Genomic DNA, 22,594 nt, shown 5'->3' on the forward strand with positions numbered 1-22,594 from the left:
GATGTCTTGCCATTTGCAACAATATGGATTGAACTAGATAACATAATGCTAAGTGAAATAAGTCAGAAAAAGACAAATACCATATGGTCTCACTCATATGTGAAATTTAGGAAGCAAATGAGCAAAGGAAAAAAGGGAGAGAGAGGCAGGTCAAGAAACAGACTTCTAACTACTGAGAACAAACTGATGGTTACCAGAAGGGAGGTGGGGAGGGGTATAGGGGAAATAGGGGGTGAGGATTAAAAAGTACATTTATCATGTTGAAAAAAATAAAATAATAAAAAATGCATTTAAAATTGATGGTAAATAACAAGTAGTCATGAAAAGCTAAAAGAAAAATTAAATTAAGTTAAAAAATAAATAAAACCACAGGGCTATCATTAAGAATACATGGAGGGGGAGGGGTACAGAGACACGGGTGCAGATGCAAGCACAGCGATTCGTGAGGAGGTTACTGCAATGAGCTTGGCAAACATGCAAGTGGCTCAGTCCCCAGGACAGTGGTGGAGATGGTAAGAAATGATAGGATTCTGGATCTATTTAGAAGATACAGCCCAGGTGATTTCCTCTAGGAAGTGAAGACTCTTTTGATCTAAGTAGCTGCAAGGATTGAGTTGCCTTTAAGGTGAGGGAACCAGGTGGAAGACATTTGAGTGGGAATTCTGTTCATGAGACCCTGTTGACCCTGTCTCTCTGGAAAGGCTGTGCTTAGGCTCCTCAGTACTTACCACCGACCTTTGCCTGCACAGGCGCACACACACACACACACACACACACACTCATATATGCACACTCACACACTCTCACCCACACATTCACATACACACTCATGCACTCTTACATACACACACATACACTCACACACTCCTATCCCATTAGCAAATGCTCTCATGGATTCTTCCCAAATAAGCTCCAAGCCTCTTCAGTGAGAACAGCCTATTCAAAAGGGCTATGAAGAAAAGAGGCTTAAAGTTGCCTATAAGAAAAATAAGATCACAAATCTAAAGTAGCAAGAAGAAACCAAATACCCAGTATTTTCCAGATATATTTACAAATGTGCAGACATGTGTGTAATATATACAGCCAGTGGTTCTTCTTGTACCTGGAATGCAGAGAAGGAAAATGACTGCACAAGCCAACTGCTGTGTAAGGTAATGCTGCACAGCAATCCCAGATTGCAGGAACATCTTACAGAAATGGTTTGAAGCCCGTAACATGTGTCCTTGAACATTCAGTGTTTGAAAGTGCTGGTTACTGATAGGCAAGAAGTGACAGTATTTTTCAAGATGTGAGTGTCTGGGTAGAACATCTGTACTATACATACAGTGACATCAGACACTGTGATCATGTTAGCATGACAGTTCATACAAAAGGAGAGGTGCCTAACCCTATCTGAATACTCCCTATGAGCCCCCTTGTGAGTAGTTTCTTTAAATCTTTCTCAGGGACTTACTGTACACATGAATGAGAATCTTTAAGTATCTTTATCACTTACATATTGAATCTTAAATAAAAGAAAGAAAGAAAGTCAAATTCAGAAAAAGAGTAGAAAAGTGGATGCCAGGGGCTGGGGGCTGGGAAAATAGGGAAAGGTTGGTAAAAGGGTTGGCAAACTTTCAGTTATAAGATGAGTAAGGTCTGAAGATCTAATGTATAACAGGGTGATTATAGTGGATAACACTGTTGTATAACTGCAATTCCCTAAGAGGGTGGAACTTAACTGTTTTCATACACATGAAAAGATAAATATGTGAGGTGATGGATGTGTTAATTGTTATGGGAGCAATCTTTTCACAGTGTATTCATATATCAAATCATCAAGATGTACACTTTAAATATCTTACAATTATATGTGTCAATTATATCTCAACAAGCTGAAAAAGGAAAAAAAAATGATTCAAATCTCCAGATTCACAATGCAGGGGATCTCTGTATTACAAATACCAGGTTTACAAAGAATTCACCCTGCACACCCTTTCTGTGCCTGTAATGCCCTATTACCATCATAGGACGTGCTATTTTTCAGCTTCAGAAGATAACGTGGCATTTGGGACCAAAGGGTGTCATGCTAAGTGAAATAAGTCAGACAAAGAAAGACAAATGCCACATGATTTCACTTACATGTGCCATCTCAAAAACAAAACAAATGATTAAATGAACAAACAAGAACAGAACACAGAAACAAACTCAGGAAATATAGAAAACAAACTGGTGGTTGCCAGAAAAGACAAGGGTGGGGGATGAGCAAAATAAGTCAAGGGAATTAAGAGGGACAAACTTTCAAGAAAAAAAAGGGGAAAAAAGATGACAAAAAAACACTTTACTTTTAAGAGTAGGTAGAACTTAGGGGTGCCTGGGTGGCTCAGTCAGTTAAGCCTCTGACTTTGGCTCAGGTCACAGTGTCATGGTTTGTGAGTTTGAGCCCCTTGTCAGGCTCTGTGCTAACAGCTCAGGGTCTGGAGCCTGCTTTGGGTTCTGTGTCTCCCTCTCTCTCTCTGCCCTCTTCAACTAGCACTCTGTCTCTCAAAAATGAATAAATGTTTTAAAAAATTTAAAAAAAATAGCAGGTAGAAGTTAGAGGCAGCGTTGGGTTTGGCCATTCTGCAAATCACCTCACTTTTCAACATTGCCTGAAATTCCACTCTTGTGTTTAGATTAATAAACATTTACTTTAAAAAATTAGAGATGGGATGGGGTGGTGGAAAATTTTAAGAAGAAGAAAAACAAAAGTCATGGATTGTTAAGAAGGTGGCAGACATTCACACATTAGTGTAGGTCAGATTTCTTTCCTTCTAACACTGCATCCATCTTTCACAAAGTTTTGACCATTATTTCTCTGTTGCTTTAGAATCAAGTCTTCCTATCAAATTATGTTTAATCCATAATTATGTAGTAGAGAGAATGACTCATGACCTCCCAGCCAAACTGAAAGTCACTTACAAACCACAGCAATTTAGAAGTCTGGCAAGGGCCAACATGGGGTAACATGTTGCCGCCAGCTTTGTTTCTAATAGAGTCATCTACTGACCCAACAAATGCTAGGTGTCCCAGACTCCTCTACTGGATGCTTCAGGAAATCCATAAATGAATATGTCATGGCCTTGTTTTAGAGAAATTCACAGCCGTGGAGAAATTGAACATGTGGAGATACCAGACATGTGAACAACTGAAATGCCAGCAAGGATGGAAAAGTTGCTTTAATTAAACAATAAGCAATGCTCTGTGAGAAAAAGAAGGGAGGGGTGCCTGGGTGGCTCAGGTGGTTAAATGTCTGACTTCGGCTCAGGTCATGATCTCACAGTTTGTGGGTTCACGCCCCACATCCGGCTCTGAGCTGAGAGCAATGAGCCTGCTTGGGATTGTCTTTCTCCCTCTCTCTCTGCCCCTCCCCCACTTGCTCTCTCTCACAATAAATAAAAATAAACTTAAAAAAATAATAGAAGGGAAAGGCAGGTGCTGGGAGTATCCAAGAGCTTCCCAGAGAAGGAGTCTGGATTGACACTGTGTCCCAAGGTCATCGGGCTAAGATTTGCATAGGGCTCACCGTCTAGGCTGGAATGGAGACAGAGCTTTAGATAGACCCTCTCTGCCCCATGTGCTGACCTCAAAATATTGTCTAGACACCCTAAATGTGAATGCTACTCTCTTTGTTTTGCTTCTGGGCTAACTTCTGTGGGGCCCAATCTTGAATTACATACCGAAGTCTGTTTACAGCTTCTGTCTCCGCTTAGCTTTTCTGACTAAGGCGTTTAACACTTGCCCCTGGTTTCATTTTTGAAGCACACTCTGTGTTCATTCTCCTCCTCTTCCTCTTTGGTAACCAAGCTGACCTCAGGCTATGCCTATTTTTTTTTTTTACCTTCACTCTTCCCATGTCAACTCCAACACTATCACTTGCAATTAACTTTGAAAAAGAAGAAGAAAATGAGGGGAAAAACTTGAATGCTGAGAGCACAGACTAAAACAATGTGGAAGGCATGGAAATGATAAGAAGGGTCAGTTCCTGGGGCACCTGGGTGGTTCAGTCGGTTAAGTGTCTGACTTCGGCTCAGGTCATGATCTCACAGTTACCAGTTCGAGCCCCTTGTTGGGCTCTGTGCTGATGGCTCAGAGCCTTGAGCCTGCTTCAGATTCTGTGTCTCCCTTCCTCTCTGCCCCACCCCCGCTCAAGCTCTCTCTCTCTCAAAAATAAACAGTTTTAAAAAATTAAAAAAAAAAGAAGGGTCGGTTCCTCCTGAGAACAGTGAGGGAAGCACCTGTTCCCAGCCTCTCTCCTGGATTTGTCAAGGGCCATCTTCTCCCTGTGTCTCTTAACATCATCTTTCCTCTGTGCATGTCTGCCTCTGGGTTCAAATGTCCCCTTTTAAAAAGCTATATAGATCTAGGATCCACCCTAATGACCTCATCTTCACTAATTGCTTCTGCCATCACCCTGTTTCCAAAAGAGATCGTATTCTGACATGCTGGGTGTTATGACTTCAACATAGGAATGTTGGGAAAGACAATTCAAGCCATAACAGTAGCCAAGGAAAAAGTGGAATAGTATCTTAAGGGTTGAGCAGCAGTGTTTTGTTTTTGATTTTGTGACACTAAAATGTAATTGAGAGAAGATGGGAATGGGTGACTGAAAAATGAGGTATTAAGAAGAGAGACTCAAACTGAAAAGATGGAAAAGGTGGGACCTAGAACAGTGGACAGAGGCTTAGATTTGGAAATGAGGGGCTTTGGAAAAGAGGTGGAAATTTCAGACAACAAGGGCAGAGAAGAAAAGAGTCAAGCAATTTTACCTTTTGTGGCTGAGTGACTCTGAGGTTAAGCAAAGCCTGTCCGGGAGCTTTAAAAGAGGATAAAAGTTTGTACTGGTTATTATGGAGAACAGAGCAGGGAGTTAACAGATGCTAAATAAAGGAATTCATGGGGCGCCTGGGTGGCTCAGTCAGTTAAGTGTCTGACTTCAGCTCAGCTCGGAGCCTGGAGCCTGCTTCGGATTCTGTGTCTCCCTCTCTCTCTCTCTCTGCCCTTCCCCACTTGTGTGCACGCACTCTCTCTGTTTCTCTCTCTCAAAAAAAAAAAAAAACATTTAAAAATAAATAAATAAATAAAGGGATTCATGAGGCTAACCCATAATAGGCCATTTCCTTTTAAATAGATCTAATCAGAAAATTCTGCAAATGTTTCATCTTCTTTCAGAAGTAGAAACAGAGAAAATGAGTGATTGAGTTTACTCACAAGTAGCGCTGGTGGCCCAGGCTGAAGACTATGAGGAGGGAAGCCAGGAAAGGGCAAAAGGAAAGGGAGTGTGGGGAGAGCAGGGTCAGATGATGCTCTGGAACCAAGTGCGGCCACAGGACTGGGAAGCTGAGGTGAAGGCCTTTGGAATGATGAACATCACAGAGATCTAAGGCCTCCGTATTGAAAGCCTCCAAGTGGATGCTGAAGTGGAATAGAAAGGTTGTAGGGATTTAAGGGGTGAGTGTGTTAAGCCATAAGAAAATGCTTCTCTGGTGTCTGCTTTAAATCGACTCATTTTCGCTATTATGATTATGATAGCAGTATTACCTTGAGTTGTAATAATAGTTTAACTATACAAATCCATGTTTTGTGGAAATTTTATTTAAGGGCTAAATGAGGAAGAAGGTGGAGGAGGAAAGGAAGAGAAGGAGAAGAAGGAGGAAGAGGACAGGGAGGAGGAAGGTGGATGGCAGTGGGGGGTAGGAGGAGGGAAAGGAGGAGGGGGAAGGGAGGGGTTGGAAGAAAACGTATAAAGAATTATTGCAAAAGTCATAAGTAAAAAAAGAGGGAGAGGAAACTTTTTCTAAGCCTTTAAACTTAACGAGCTGGTGAAGATTCTGTAAACAAAATGACAGCAGGTAGTTTTAAACCTGGTGATCATGGAATACAATGTTCTTTATTTCCTTCCTTAACTCACCTCTTTCTTAGATGGGCATAAACATTTCTGAGGGACTTTCTAAATCAAATTTCCCCTAGAAATGAAAGCATATGGTTCACTAAGCTTTAAATTAACCCACAAGTTAAGGCTCCAGTAAGTTTACCAACGTGAAAAAGCCCATCACATTGTAGATTTTCCCAATGCTTACAGGCAAATGCAGTACTATTTATACTTATTTTGCCTGTTAGTAATGAAATTGTTTCTAATTTATGTTCTGTAAAAAGTGACATCTGCTTTTAATTGGGAAGTTCATTAAAAAATCAGACAAGTAAAACAAATTATTCACTAAAATGAAGACAGAGGAATTGAAATGCACTAATGCAGGTGCCTTTACTGTTTGGGGACTCACTTAATTTCTGCCTTGAGACATTTCAGACCCAGACCCCACTTTATTTTTTCCATTACATAAAACATTATAAAAGAAACAAACTCTGCTTCATTTTATACATTTTCCTTATAATCACCAGAGATGATGTAAGCTGACTCGCTGCAGCAGTATGTTTTATAGTGGTTTTACCATTTTCTCACAGACCTTCAGTGAAAGAATTTGGGGATGTAATGAAAATTTAAATAGAATAGTCAGCTTCTTTATACAGGTTAATACGTGCCACAATGAGAAGAAAATGATGTATGATATAGGTATATGGTTTAATAACATGTAATCATTAAAATATTTAAAATATGCATTTCAATGGAGAAATGCTTCTGATTATAATGCTAATTGGAAAACTCACAGTGCATACATACACAATTTTGTATATAAAAACAATACATACACAATTTTGTATATAAAAACATATAGTATATTATACTCACATACCCAGTTTGGGGATATTCAATTTTATGTATATTTTCTATTTCCTTCCCATTCCCATCCACATCCACACAGTGTGGTTTCACATTTCTTTAGTTTTATGTATATTCTAATTTTTCTAAAATGAAAATGTATTATGTAATCAGAAAAATAAAACAATAAACATAATATTTTTAAAGAGCCGCTTCCTTGTAGTGGCTCTACTGATGATAATTATGCATTTAAATTATTCAAATAAGCTTGCAAGAGATTCTGCTTTACTTTCTTATCTTATAGTCATAAATATTTTGTAACTTTAAACTTGGCTTTTTCCTCTAAATACAGTTTATGTGGGACTTAAGGACTGGTATTTTTTAAGATCTCCAAATAATACTTTTTGAAGGAACTTGAGGCTAAGATCACAAATCCAATTTATGAAATCACTCAGCAACAACTGGAAAATATTTTCAATGACTTGGAAAATCGGATTAGATGATGAATCATGGAAGATGGTTTTAATCTTGAACTGAGGAATGTGAATTCTACTATATGAAAACATTGAAGATGATATTTCTATACATGTCAGAATACCAAAGATCATTGTTAGCCAAGGACTTCATAAACAACATATAGTCATCTGGAAAATTAAGGAGAATATGGACATACAGGAAATAAATGGGAAAACCTCTAAGTCAGTGCCTCTTAAACTTTAGTGTCAATTCAAATCCTCTGGGGAAATTTGTTAAAATGCAGATTCTGACCCAGAAGGTTTAGTGGTTAGAGTCTGAGATTCTGTATTTCTAAGACTTTCAGATGCTGCTGCTGTCTGTGGGCCACATGTTGAACAACAAGGCTATAAGTCTCTTTTAAACCTTCAAGATGGGGATTGGAGTGCCTGAATGGCTCAGTCAGTTAAGCATCAGACTCTGGGTTTCAGCTCAGGTCATGATCTCACAGTTTGTGGGATTAAGGCCCACATCAGGTTCTGCATTTACAGCATGGAGCCTGTTGGGGATTGTCTTTCTCTCTCTCTCTCTCTCTCTCTCTCTCTCTCAAAATAAATAAATATATTAAAAAAACAAACAAACAAGGCATGATATCCTCAATCTCAAAAGACATTACACTCCACCTAAAGTTGTTCTCATCAAAATTGAAACACTTTCTAAGTGACTTTCCTGTCTTCAGTATCACTCCCTCTCATTCTGATTATTCACAGTTTCCAAGGTAATCTTCAAAAATGCAAATCAGTTTCACCACTACTATACTTGGATGGTACCTCATTGCTCATCATGTCTCTAACCCAAATGCTTACAGGGGCTGGGCACATAATGTGAATGAGGTAAAACAAAGGTGGGAGGGGAGGTAGTAATGAGGAACGGTAGGGACTGTGGCAAACTGGAGTGCATATGCCTTCTCTAAAGGAAATAGCTATTACAGGGCTCCAGCCAAGTGTTGTTATGTCTATATGAAAAGGTGAGCCTGATATTACCACATCTCCCAGTTTTTTTAGAAGGAGAAATCTGGATTGCTTTTTTCATAAAAACATAACCATTTTAAGATTGACAAAATTAATTAATTTGATGACCCAAACTACCTAGAATCTCTGAGCACGAGGTTCAGATCTCAGTAGTTTTTCAAAGCCCAGGTGTTTCTAGTATGCATGAACTACAAAGGGTCTGAACTAAACCAAGCTTTGAAGAAACAGAAGAGGATTAATAGCCTACCACAGTGGTATGAGAATTACTTTAAACTGAAAACATCTAAACAATCTGCAGTCACAGAAAGAAATATTACCTAAACTTAAGCAAAGTCTCCTGAAAATATCACTACCATTGACTCTCTTCCCAGAGAATTTCCTAATTGAAAGAAGACTGACTCTTAGTACCAGGAAGTATAAATTCAGCTGCCATAAACTCTCCCACTGGGAAACTTCCAGCCAGGAAGAATACAAACTGCCCATTTCATTTACATCAAAAAGCCCAACAGAACCTTCCATACCCTTCCACTGGGGCCCTCAGCCCCCACCCCCTTTTTGTTAAATTGATATACATAAACCTGAACTTCTGGCTATTCCACAAATTTTCCATTACTGTGATCTCCCATGCATATATGAAAATAAACCTTGTCTTTACTCCTGTTAATCTATTGTCAATTAATTTGTAGGCACCAATCACTGCACACAAATTGGAAAAGTTTTCCTCCCAATAGAAGTTCAAGTTCATTCCTGAAGGCAGTTCTTATATGAACATTATTTCTGATGTATAGGAGAAGGAATGATTATACCTCCTCAAAAGAGATAATAAGGAAGTATTTATTTATATACTATGTTAACACATCCTAAAAACAACTGTGAGCTCCAAAGTTTGAATTCAAGCCTTGGGGAATCAAATTCATATATGAGAAAATCTAGGAGTATGTAAGGCTCTTAACCAAAAGGTGGTTTATAATCATCAATGTCTGCTATTTCTTTATCTGCGACATATGTAAAAGGAAAATATCTTTCTTATTTGGTAAACAAAGTATAATGATTTAATACAATTTACTCATAGTCAAAGATTATAATAAAAATTCCTTTTGTTCAATTATTTCAACACATTCTGAATAAGGTATCATATTTATTAAGAGATAGGAAGTTTTCCAAATTCCTATTTGAATATATTCCAGTGAGAAATGATAGAGGCATTTTCAAAATTTATTTAGAAAGAACTTACTGTGTAGACTAACAAGCAATACAGAACAGCTTCCTGCTGTTCAATTTAGCTGTGGGGAGCAGAAACACCTACTTTCCCTGTGTTACCAGATTATTTATGAGTTTCACTAATAAATCCCCAGCTTGAGGCCTTATTTATACATTAAACCTCCTTTGAAAGAAACATTCCCCCTTCCCTTCCTCATACCCATACCCAAACAAAACTCCAAAATATAATATGCCTGTTCATGCTTAAGGTCATATAAAATTGGAATCCTTCCCTAAGAACAAGGAATGAGATGGTTGAAAAAGGACACATGAAAACTATTTGAACATTTACACCATTCATGGGGAAAGAAAAACATTTTTGAGCCACTACTAAAATGTGGGTGCTTTCACAAATATTTTTTTAATATGAAATTTATTGTCAAATTGGTTTCCATACAACACCCAGTGCTTATCCCAACAGGTGCCTTCTTCAATACCCATCACCCACCCTTCCCTCCCTCCCATCCCCCATCAACTCTCAGTTTGTTCTCAGTTTTTAAGAGTCTCTTAAGCTTTGGCTCCCTCCTTATCTTTTTTTTTTTCTTCCCCTTCCCACAAATATTTTCTAATTGAGTTTTCACACCTCCTCATTATAGGTGAGGAAGGTAAGGCTAAAAGACATCAAATGCCCCCAAAGTTACACAGCAAGTGACAGCAGAGATTTGAGCCATTTTTAAAATGTGGACATAACCCATTATAACATTATAATCTATTTTTTAGAAAACTTGTTCATCCAGGTAGGAAGAGGGTCAGTCAGTCCAAGGTAGCTAAGGAAAGTATCTAACCCGCAAATGTTGGTAGGTCCTTGCAGAACACTTAACACCGTAAATAAGACTAATTACATAGGGCCCTGAGTTTAGAAGAGCCCCATGCTTGGTTTAATGCTCTGCTGTTGCTGTATTGAAATCTCAGCAATTTATTAAGAAAAGCCTCTACATTTTCACTTTACGATGGGCCCTACATATTCTGTATGTAGTTGGTCCTTTTTCTAAAGGCCAACAAAGTGAGAAGAAAGTTTACAGATATGAGAACTTTCCATGAGGAACCAAAAGGTGGTTGGGTCCCAGTGTCAGGAGCATATGTCTTAGAATAGAATAAAGTTAGACACCCTGGCAGGAGATATGCCAGGGGACAACTTTCTGGGTTTGACACTTTCTTTCTGCACCTACTTGGTCAGTGCTTGTCAATGTACCATTTTGGGGACAGAAAATAGTGGCTCCAGTCCAGTTCCCTCAATACAAGAGGGAAGAAATAACATCAAGATGACACTGGAATCTGACCAGGTAGATGGTTACTATATGAGAGATAATCAAACTGATCTGTTTCTTAGTGAGCCCTCTCTAATTCTCACTAAGTGAAAGGGATAGAACTTAACCCCGGGAAATGGGTCTTGAAACAAAGCAGGATTGAAAGTCCAATCAGTGGGAGATCCTTCAAGGGGTCCCCTTCTTTGTATGTGTCTGGGGTAGAGGGGAAAACCAGGAATGGTTGAACCCTAATTGAAACAACAGAAGCTCTCTGCACTCAAGGGCACCCAGCCCCTTCCCCCCACCCCAACTCATCTAGAAGGGGTAAAGTTAGACCACTAGCTTTCACTGCCTTACCAGTTAGACCACTAGGTTAGACCACTAGCCTTCCATGCCTTGCCAGTCAAAAATTGCTGATATCCCAAGGGAATATTAACTAGAGAAAAATAACATCTGATGAGCACACACAACACACTGAAATACCTGAATCAGAGGAAGTAGAATTAAGGCCCTGGGCAGATCAAACATTTAATATATGAATAAAGTATATCTTAAGATATAAAGAAGAACATTAGATAAATGAAGCAAGACAAAACAATTACAAAGATGAATCAGTGTGAGGCAACGGCATGAAAAACGGAATCGCTGAAGTGAAGAAGTTGGCAACAGGGCTGAATAACAGAAGAAGTTCAGTAAAAGCACCCATGAGCTAGAAGGTCAGGCATTAAGAAGGGATAAAGAAATAGGAGCCAATTAAAGTTGTGAAAGATAGAAGTAGAACATTACTATCTATATGAAAGAACTTGTCAAAGTCCTGTAAGAACTGAGGTTATAGGTCAACAAATACTTTCTCCAGACTGTGAGATTTTCCTCAGGGCTGTGAGGAACCATGTATTACAGGGAATATAACTCCAAGTATGTCTAAATTTTGTGAATAAACCACTTTTGTTTGTTTTAAAGGAGGCGACCGTTCTGTGCAATTCAGGTCATCTCTTCGGCTTAGCATTTAGGGATTTTGATAGAATTTTCACTGAAAAACACTTAAGAGTTTGACACTCAGAGAATAAACTGCTGTTTAGCCTTAACAACAACAAAAAATAATAATAATTTCCTAAACAGATAAACCAATTGCGGAAAAACTTTAAAGAACTTTAAAAAATCATCCCCCGTAACAGTCTTCTGTAATTGAATCTTTTATCGATCAGGCAAATATTCAAACCAAACACATGGGATACCTATGTATACTGCAGTGTTCAGAGAGAAGCCATAAATAAACAAACAAAAGCATCATGATCTCTCTGAGACTTCAGTCCAGATAAATGCAGTCTACTGCTTCCCCTGCCTGTCCCCCCTCCCCATGCCTGCTGCCAATCCCACCCTTCCAAACATGTAAATATTTATTTGGTTTGTCTTCCTTAGTTTCAACCCTTATCTAGTAGTGCTTGCCCATTGTTTTCCAGAGTTTCAAGACTTGCTGTAATCTATAGCTATCAACCACCCAAGATATTAATAATAGAAAGTTCTCTAAGTCTTGATACTGATTAAAGTTTTCACTGTTCCCACTCAATCTACTACAAATGAACTTTTGTTTCCTTACAGATTAAAATGGGGCACGTGTAAAGAACTTTGGAAAGTATTTATAGACCCCACACATACAAATGAATCAATTTCCAAATAACAAGACGCCAGGGGGAGAGGAGCCCCTCTACACAGCCGGCCACTCTGCTCATCTTGCTTTCAGTATCTCATGATTCCATTTTGCACATTCCACATACCTACAAGTGGTTGACTGGCCAGTAGCCATTACTTTTTTACAAAAAGAAGAAATGTGAAACAAGTCAAGGAAATGGGGAAATGTAAGTGGGAACAGCAAGAAACTATACCCGGAAATCATAAAAGTGATAGCATAATAAGACTTCAGTGTAGGGAAAAGATTTTTTTAGAAAGCTAGAAGAATGTAGTTTGAGAGTTTGGTCCTTGGAGCTAGACAAAACCTGGAATCAAATTTCAGCTCTGCCACTGACAAGATACATTACATTGGTCAAATTACTTTGCATCTCCAAGCCTCTGTTTTTTGTTTGTTTTGATCTCTAAAACAATACCTACCCCTTATGGGTTTGTGATCATTTATATAACGCATCTCTTGAATACAGTGTCTGATACATACTAACTATTCAAAAGAAGATAGTTATTATTGTTGTAGAGGCTGTTTTGTTGGTTATTATTCTAGAAGCCCAGTCAGTAGGCAGTGGTATTAGCTAATGCTATCAGAATCTTTTCTGTGTAAATAGTGATTACTCAGAGAGAGTTTTGGTATTTCTCTATATTACCTACAGAAGTGTATTCAAAAGAAGTCTATGCATTTTTAAATTATTTTTTAATATGTCTCTTACCTTTGCTTTTATTATCAATTCCTCATGCTTACAGATTAGTTCCTCATTATCTGAAAGTGATGAGCCCAGACTTTGTTCCTGCAAATCTTTTATGGTTTTCTGAAACCAACAAGTAACCTAGGTAAGAAGCAACAAAGAGAAACCAAATTTCAAGTGATTAGAAAAGGCAAGTAGAAATTCAGAAGTATTTTCTTAATTTTTCAAAACTTAAGCTATTTCAGTCTCTTTTTACATAAGCTCATTTCACATGTTAAATTCATATGATTGGGTTTTATTTTTTCTTCATTTCAATCTCTACATAAGAGAAAAAAATAGGGCAATTCCTGAAAAGCATGAAAATGATATATCAGTTCAGTAGATTACACGGAATAAAGAAAATAATTCAAAAATCTGCTAACAACAAAATAGGTTCCTGCAGTCTATAAATCATGCATTCTTTTAGGATATAAATCTTTTCTGGATAAGAATATGAATGTGAGTATAGTTATTACATAAACTCACATGAAGCTATTAAACAGCATATGTAGAATTATATTTCCACTCTAAAAAGACAATGCAAAAATACTTAGTTTGTTGCAATTGATGAAAATCTGTATTCAGAAAATGGAGAAGTTTTTAAAATTCTGTTGATATAGCAAATAGCTAAGGGCATGACTCACACTCATTTAGACTTGATTTATAATACAGGCTTTACACAGGGTTGAAACAACAAATAGCAAAAGACTTGAAAGAAGCTGCACATTTTTAAATGGTGACATAAGTGGACATAGGACTGCTGATATGGAGACCCTAGATGCAGATTCCTTATTCCAGTCAAATCAAAGAGGATTTCACTCTCAAATCCTACACAGTATTATCTTCATGATCACATCACAGCTACTGATCCCTAAGAGCCCACACACAACATGCTAGACAGTTTGCTACTTGCTTTTTGGGCCTCATTTCTGTTTCTCTCCACAACTCTCTAACAAGTACGATATCATCACTGTAGTGGTGAGGAGAGGTGAAGCAGCTTACCCAGGGCCATATAGTAAGAGGCAGAACCAGGATTTGCCTGCAAACCTACATTAATCCAAAGTTCATTCTCTTTCCACTGTGCCCTGCTGCCATCTTAGATCACCTAAAGTCTTACAGCCCTGGTCATTAGGGAGAATTACTTCAAACCTGAAAAATGAATCCTGGCACCCCATTCAGAATGGTGGGCAGTGCTCAAACATTATACTATGTCTTTTTACAGACTAGGTTGTCTTGTCCGCAACAGCCTTGGGATTTCTCTGAACTCCTATAACATGGAGAAATGCATGAACCAGGTGGTCAAAGAGAAAGCTAGGTTAGTCCTGAAGCTCTCCACATAATAAATGTACCTCCTACACACACACACACACACACACACACACACACACACACACTACACAAAAATCAAGTTAGGAGTTACCCAGAATAGAACATTCCATTATCAATACAGGGCTGATATCACAAAGCTGGTTAGGAGATAAAATGGTTTATACCAACACTTAGCATTTTTCAGCATGGAATAAGCAGTACAACTGGGGGCAAGAGGGTTTCTCCAGCTTTCCACTAACTGGAAATCTTTGCTAACTGGCATTTTAAGATAACAACCGTGCAATTAAAAAGTAATAGTAACCCTACAGCAATTTTCATGTGAAGTGCACCTTATTTTTTTCAGAATATTTGGTAAGCTGTGGATAATGTGCACATTAGATAACCTCCATATCTACATATTGTATTAGTGTATTTACAATTATTTGAAGATAATCCGTATTTCTATTAACCCAATTAGAACTAGATGATATGTACAGTATGCATATTAGAGCCCACAGAGAGTATTTTATCAAGAGCTATACAATTTATTCATTAATGGGGCACCTATGTGGCTCAGTCAGTTGAGCATCTGGCTTCCACTCAGGTCATGATCTCGCGGTCCGTGAGTTTGAGCCCCGCATCGGGTTCGGTGCCAAAAGCTCAGAGCCTGGAGACTGCTTCACATTCTGTGTCTCCCTCTCTCTCTCTGCCCCTTCCCTACTTGCATGTGTGCTCGCTCGCTCGCTCGCTCTCTCTCTCTCCCTCAAAAATAAATAAACATTAATTTTTTAAAAATTTATTCATTAATTTATTTTTATTAAAATAATTTCTCACAAAAGATGCAGTAAGCCCATATAAATACACAACTAGAGGAATGATTTAAAGGCTTCATCAAAGAAAAATGGATCATGAATATAACTAACTTAAAGAGAGCATTTATCTTATTAAATACTGGAAGTGAATTTTATTTATTCTTAGCCAATGTGGGAGGAACTCAGAAATTTCAAGAATGCTTTAATAGGGAAAGTTAATATAGAATCTGAGTGAATAAAAAATAGGTACAAACAGGTGTTTGCTAATCTCTAAAAACAGGTGAGAACCCTGAACTCTCAGATAATCCTACTCAATTTTGTGAGTCAAAGTCTTGTCATCTAGCACATGCCATCAGTGATGAAAGGAAGGAGTGAGTTGTTTTGATTTTTAAAAGGTATCTACTGACCTCATCCCCTAGATTTGGCAAATACTATTTCAACACCCAAAGGATACTATTCCTGTATGGCAATACTATTCCCTATAGGCAAATGCAGTTTAAGATCTAAGTTGGTATTCTGTGCATTCTGATCACATACCTTCCTGATAAAGCATGCTGACTCTCTAGATCTACACATTTTTACTACCAAATGCACCCTGGGAAGAAACATAAAAACAAGTTGGTATAAAACTCAGAAGTAGTTCATCGTAGGGGTGTTACATCTCATCATGAGGCATCACACACATGAGCAGCCTCTTAGATCAGATTTACTGTGCGGTGCTGTGGGATGCACACAGAACAGGCTCTCAGAGTCCTTCTGATGTAAAATCAGGACACCTAAATTACTGAGAGTATGTCAACCATAATACTCTGCCACCTAATAAATCAGTCATTGCATCTCACAAGTAGCTAGTGCAGACAGCTGCATAGATATTCCAAGAGCACTTTTTATAAGCGTTTAAATTATATCAGCTGCTGTCCAAAAGCCTGAGTGAGAAGTACAGTAAATGATGCATCAGAACATTCTGTAGAACATGGTCCTTGCAAGAGGATGAAAACATGAGCCAAGAGTTCAGGGGATATAGATAGGAAGGAAGAAATAAACTGTTCAGAGTATGCAGTGGAAATCAGTTCCGGGCAGTGATGGATTAAGGGAGAAATGGCAACATTTTTCCTCTCTCTTCTCAGTTCCTACCTTCCAGCTTAATCTCAGTAATGTGTTCATGATCATCCTACCAGTTTTATATGACATTCTAGGTACTCAGTGCCCAGTGGAGGTAAAACTAACATAGAGAAGGAGTAGAGATCTTTTTTGGGGAGGGAAGGGGAACACCTATCAGGGAGTGAAGGGAAATAGAGAAGGGAAGTCAGCAGATTCAAAGAAGGAGCGATCAGGGATGTTCAATGAGAACCAAGAGCTGCCTTGGAAATTAGGGATGAGTGCCAGGAAAATGCACTCAAATGCTGTATGTAGACCTGCACCATCCTATATGGTAGCCACTGACCACAAATGGCTATTGAGTACTTGGATTGTGCCAAGCCCAAACTGAGATGTGCTCTGAGTATAAAATATAAAGCAAATTTCATAGACTTTGTATACAAAATAATAAAAATACCTTGCTAAGAAGTTTAGAATTGGTTAAATATTGAATTACTACTTTAGATTTGTTAGCTTAAACAACATGTATAATTGCTTTTCACTTTTTATGTGACTCCTTATGTTTTTAATGTGGCTACTAGAAAATCTGAAATCACATATGTGACTTGAATTGTATCTTTACTGAATGGTTCCACGATTCAAGGATATTCAGACTATCCATGTTGGTTAATTGTACATCTAAGGACTGAGTTTTTTTAATGTTTATTTATTTTTGAGAGAATGATAAAGCATGAGCAGGGGAGGGTCAGAGAGAGAGGGAGACACAGAATCGGAAGCAGGCTCCAGGCTCTGAGCTGTCAGCACAGAGCCCGACACGGAGCTCAAATTCACATACTGTAAGATCATGACCTAACCTGAAGTCGGACGCTTAACTGACTAAGCCAGCCAAGTGCTCCAGGACTGAGTTTTAATTAAAGGCAATTTAAAAGAGTAGAGACAGGAGAACGTTGAAATGATATCTCAGTTGGTAAGCATTTATGGACCACTGAGTGGAGGCTAAGGAAGTAGAGTTAATGACACTTCCAAAGAAGCTTATTTCTTCAGTAAAGGAGGGATGTAATGACAGCTTTAAGGAAGGAGAGGCAATCAAAGGGGCTTCTCTGCACTTTTTTTCTTTATTTGATTAGACGAGACTCAAGCATTTTTTGAGACTCAAACGCAGCAACTGAAGATGCATGAAGGAGAGTTGAGGGGAAAGGCAGGAAGAGAGCACTAAGTGGGCAAAGAAGGGCTAGCTTGTTGGACAACCCATCCCCACCTCAACACCCTGTTGGGAATGAAAATGAAAGTAAAAGATATGAACCCAACCTTTGAAGAAAGGGGGCAGGGACTACTCTAGCCAGGTTACAAGTTACCTCATCCAATCTTTACATCCCTCCTCTATGGAGAGATTTGCTTTTCAGCAGATGAGGAAACACACCCAGGAGGTGTGTTACAAGGTTAAACAACTTCACACAACCAGTAAGAGGAAAGTTCCACAGGTAGAGGCAGAAATGTCATGATCAGAATTCATACTTTCTTGTCTAATGTTTTTCTTCTCACTGCAGAACCAAAGGATTCCAGAGGAAAGAAATGGTTCTTATAGGCTATGTTTATGAACATTCTTAAGATAAAAAACCAAAACACAACACCATAGTTATAGAATCTAATTCTAACATGGAAATAGGTTCTATATACCACCAAGGGGAATCAATGGAAATATCGCATTAGAGATAACAGATGTGTGGGTCAGGCCCATCAGGAACAGTGCTTGAGAGGAAGAGGCAAGCTGTGAGTAGAGGCGACAGCAAGGGCAAACAGGATTCCAAAGACAGGAGTAAAACATGGGAGCACAAGTGACAGAAAATGCTGACAGTCAAGAATAAAACACTCAGGTGGCACGAAGGTGAACTGCTGCTGCAGCCCAAAGCGATGCATCAGACCGCCAAAAACTACCAGTCTCTTTTTCTGCAATTTGTTCTACAATCCGAGATCAGATCTTATTTTTTGATCTTTGTTTAAAACTATGCTGGAGGAGGCGAGCTACCAATAAGCAATTCAAACCACCTTAATAGAAATGCTTAAGGGAAGATGAAAATCTCTTCAAATTACTTTCATTTTCTTTTCCATGTGGAGAACAATTCTTGACAAATAACTGGTTACTACTAGAGACAAAAACTGATAAAGGAGAGGAAAAGGCATCAGTTATTTATCTTCTTTAACCAAGGAATTTTTGATAATCTCTCTTCCAATTATCAAAAATGCACACATATATAAAGCTGTTTTCAATCATAGTGGATGGCCACAGGTGACAGTTTTAATGTCTACTTTGTTTTTGAAGGCATGCTAGTATTATAACAACTATTTTATCTCCCATAAGGTTTTTTTTCTTTTTTACAGTAGGGAAACCAGTAGTCATTATTTTGTACTATGCAATATGGTCAAATGTGCTCTGTATTTAACTAGGCAATAACCAAATTTCAAATATCCATTTGCTCCATTGGGTGATAATGTATACTAGGGAAAGAGGCACTAAAGCCATGTTGCTAATTTTTGTACCTGAGGACTTGGGAACAGGGGAAGAAAGAAGAATTACTCCCAAAAACATGGATTGGGTTTCTTTTTAGATGCATTCTGGGACTAACTATTGGCTTATGATTATTTGGCCTTCATCTCCAGAGATTCTGGGAGGATAAAGTTCACAATGTTTCTTTTGTGGAATCTGGAAGCCCTCCATGAATTACTGAAGTCAACTGGAAGGTATTAGTATCTCCTCAACAAATTATGGAATCCCAGTATCCTCTACTGTGGGTAGTAGGAAAGCTAAAAGGTGTTGTTTGTCATGAAGCAAATTTGTTACTTTATAAACAGCTTCAGAGATAATCTATCTCCCTGTCTGGAGTCACAATTTTATGTATTTGATTATTCTGATTTGTGTTGACGTAACATTTTTCTTCTCACATCTATACAGAAGAAAAATGGCACTAAGGACTTCCTCCCTTCCCTTCCCAAGACTGGCCTCAACTCTTGTTTGTGTTTATGTAGGCTCTTTACTTTCAACTACTTAATGACAGAAAGCCATTTAGTCCAGTGGATAAAATCAGTACAGTGGACACCTCTGGGCCTAAATTTTATTTCTAGCATTACCTCTGATTCATTGGGGCAAACCCTCCCAGTAGTAGAAGAAAGTCTTTATTTCAAGAAAGGAAACAGAGACTAGCCTAGTGTCCCAGCAACGTGCATTACTGCCAAAAATATCTAAGGCACAGTTTTCCCAATATAACTTAGGGTTCTACCATAAGTGACCTGGAGTTAATTATATTCCCTGTGTGTGTGTGAGAAAGAGAGAGAGAGAGACAGAGACAGAGACATAGAGAGACATACAGAGACAGAGATAGAGAGACAGAGACAGAGAGACAAAGAAAAGACATGATAGGGCTACTTAGGAGTGGGACCAAAGTTTGATATTCTCACATTACCATCCCCATTTCTAAGCCACACAGACAAATAGATTTGACACTGAAGCTTTGGCCTACATTCTTGGTTGTTGGAAAAACTGAAAGTCAGAAACTCTCATATTGACAGGATAACTGCTCAATTTTAAGAGATGTTGTCATTCTTTCAAAATGTGCTGTTTATCTTATTTGCTTATAAATCTTCCTATAAAAATCATTAAAATTAATCATACCCTTTACTTGTCTTTGGGGACCATGAGAATGAGGGAAGAGGAAAGAATGAGTCCCACTTCTTGGCCAGCTTGGGGTGGTAGCAGTGCTGAGAAAAGGAAAGCCAACAATCTTCAGCACCAGGGGCAGGGAAGAAAAAGAGATTGGGGTGGTAGAAGGAGATCACAGGCAGCCATGGGGCTGAGCAGACAGCTCAAGTAGCAGCAGCGAACTCTGTCACACAATGGAAGGGTCTGAGGGTCAGGGATCAATGTGGAGCCTTTCCCATCGAGCACCCATATCAAACAGCTTTATCACCGGCCCTACCACTGCAGAGAGTGCCATTTAGTCACAGTGTGTGTCCCCCGATCCTCTTAGTGACTATTTAGGGGCTTAAATAATTGTTCCTAATTAAAATGTTGTTAAGCCAATTGAACAGTATTTAGAAATGACAAAGCTTAATGATTACATAATCAACCATAAGAAGTATAAATGAGCTAAAAAAATAGCTAAAGGGTAAAAAAGAAAAAAATTAATTTTAATTAAAAAAATTTTTTTAATGTTTATTTATTTTTGAGAGAGAGAGAGAGAGAGAGAGAGAGAGAGAGAGAGAGAGAGAGAATGAACAGAAAAGGGGCAGAGACAGAGAGAGACACAGAATCCAAAGCAGGCTCCAGGCTCTGACCTGTCAGCATAGAGACCAATGCGGGGCTTGAACTCATGAGCTGTTAGATCATGACCTGAGCCAAAGTTGGACCGACTGAGCCACCCAGACACCCTGAAAAAATTAATTTTAAACTTACAAATAAAGTTACCTTTCTGAAGAAACTATACTCACTACCAAGCCATGAAGTGGCATTTATTTTCCCTCCATCTCATAGTATTTTGGAAAGCTAAGATTACCTAGTAATTTAGAGAACTGGTGTGGGATCTGGCCAACATGTAAGATTTTATGGGCAGACATTATCCAGTAAAGCTGACAAAGTGACCACCAATATATATAATGATATGGTGAACATCTGAACATTTATTGAGCACTTACCTTATGTTAAGCTGTGCTCTAAACATTTTTACATATATAATGTCATTTTTTATAGAAAATCTATAAAAATGTATAAATACTATTATTATCTTCATTTTCAGAAAAGGAAACTGAAGTGTAGAAGTAACTAGTAAATGTCAAAGCTAGAATTGATATCCATGCTATCTGCACCAGAGTCCCTCTGTCATGGCCTTTGACATGCAGTGTCTTTGAAAGCAATACCCGTTAGCATGCATTCTTATTAGGAGGGGTTGCTATTGCTGTAAAATCATATGCTTCTCCTGTACTGTAAGATACTTTGCTTTTACTGCTGGCATGTCTTAGAGTAAATTCTAGAGCTCATCTGTGTGTTAAAATAAAACTCTGATGGGGGCGCCTGGGTGGCTTAGTTGGTTAAGAGTCTGACTTTGGCTCAGGTCACAGTCTCATGGTTTTTGAGTTCCAGCCCCACATTGGGCTCTGTGCTGACAGCTCAGAGCCTGGACCCTGCTTCAGATTCTGTGTCTCCCTCTCTCTCTGTCTCCCTCACTTACTCTCTGTCTCTCTGTCTCAGAAATAAACACACACTAAAAAAAAAATTTTTTTTAAATAAAACTCTGATAAATTTTAATCTATGAGTGGCTAGAAAGTCATGTATGTCTGTTACTGGGCTGAGCTATTAGATATCAGTATCTCCAAGATAATTCAATCCTTATTTTGATTTTATGCCAGCCAGTGTTAGAAAGCTGCATTCAAACAGAGACTTTTTTAAAAAACACACTAACCTAGGCACTTTTATGTTACCTCATGTTAATTTAATCTGGTCAACCGTTCAAGCTCTAAGTCCTGTTTACAACATAGGATCATATAAAGGAGAATACACTTGTATGTGTGTAAGTGTATACACTCACACCCACACAAAAGCTTTACAGCTTCCCACCAGGTACAAGGCTGATGCCCTGAGGCTGTGCTTATATGTGCCATCTTTGATGCCATTTTAATTGCCTATTGATGAAGAATATGATTACGTATGGCTACATGATTATGATATACATGGTACTGAAATTATAAAACCTTCCAAATGTGAATTCTGTTACCGGTTTTTCCTCCTGCAAAGAATTGTATCTTATAAGTATATGTGATCTGGGTAGTAAAAAGAGATTATATGCCCTTATGTCTTACTTAATTCTTTTAGATGTCCTTGACACTGTCTTATACAAAGAGATCATGAATAACTTAGTTTTAATTTATTTGTTTGTCTCACTTTTGCCTGATTGGAGCAATTGAGAAAAATTACATTCATAAATCTTCTTGCCAAGATAATTAATTATGCACGAAATATTCCAAGCTGCTTCTGATTTTCATTAATGAAGCAGATTATCTGCAAAATAAAATGCTGCTGGAGTTAGGAAGAAAGGTCAGCCAGCCGCTCATCTTTAAGTGCAAAACAAGTGCACATTTTTATATCTGAAAAACAATGATAACGAGAGAACATGCTATGATTATGTTTATCAGACCATCACATCCCAATTAAGATGGAAAAGTATGTGGTTTTCATTTGCTATTTTCTTGTGAC

General features: G+C 38.3%; 1 protein-coding gene across 8 annotated transcripts in view; it reads right to left on the reverse strand.

Annotated features, from left to right (window-relative positions):
* CCDC141 (coiled-coil domain containing 141) overlaps nucleotides 1-22,594 on the reverse strand; it is a 227,767-nt gene that overhangs the window by 109,474 nt on the left and 95,699 nt on the right. For all 8 annotated transcript variants that reach the window (XM_019838320.3, XM_019838319.3, XM_019838318.3 and 5 more), the window contains exon 7: nucleotides 13,121-13,237. In XM_019838320.3, the coding sequence (XP_019693879.3) occupies nucleotides 13,121-13,237 (117 nt within the window). The remainder of the gene's footprint in view (nucleotides 1-13,120; nucleotides 13,238-22,594) is intronic.

The sequence above is a fragment of the Felis catus genome, chromosome C1, assembly GCF_018350175.1.
Source record: "Felis catus isolate Fca126 chromosome C1, F.catus_Fca126_mat1.0, whole genome shotgun sequence".
Taxonomy (NCBI): Eukaryota; Metazoa; Chordata; class Mammalia; order Carnivora; family Felidae; genus Felis; species Felis catus.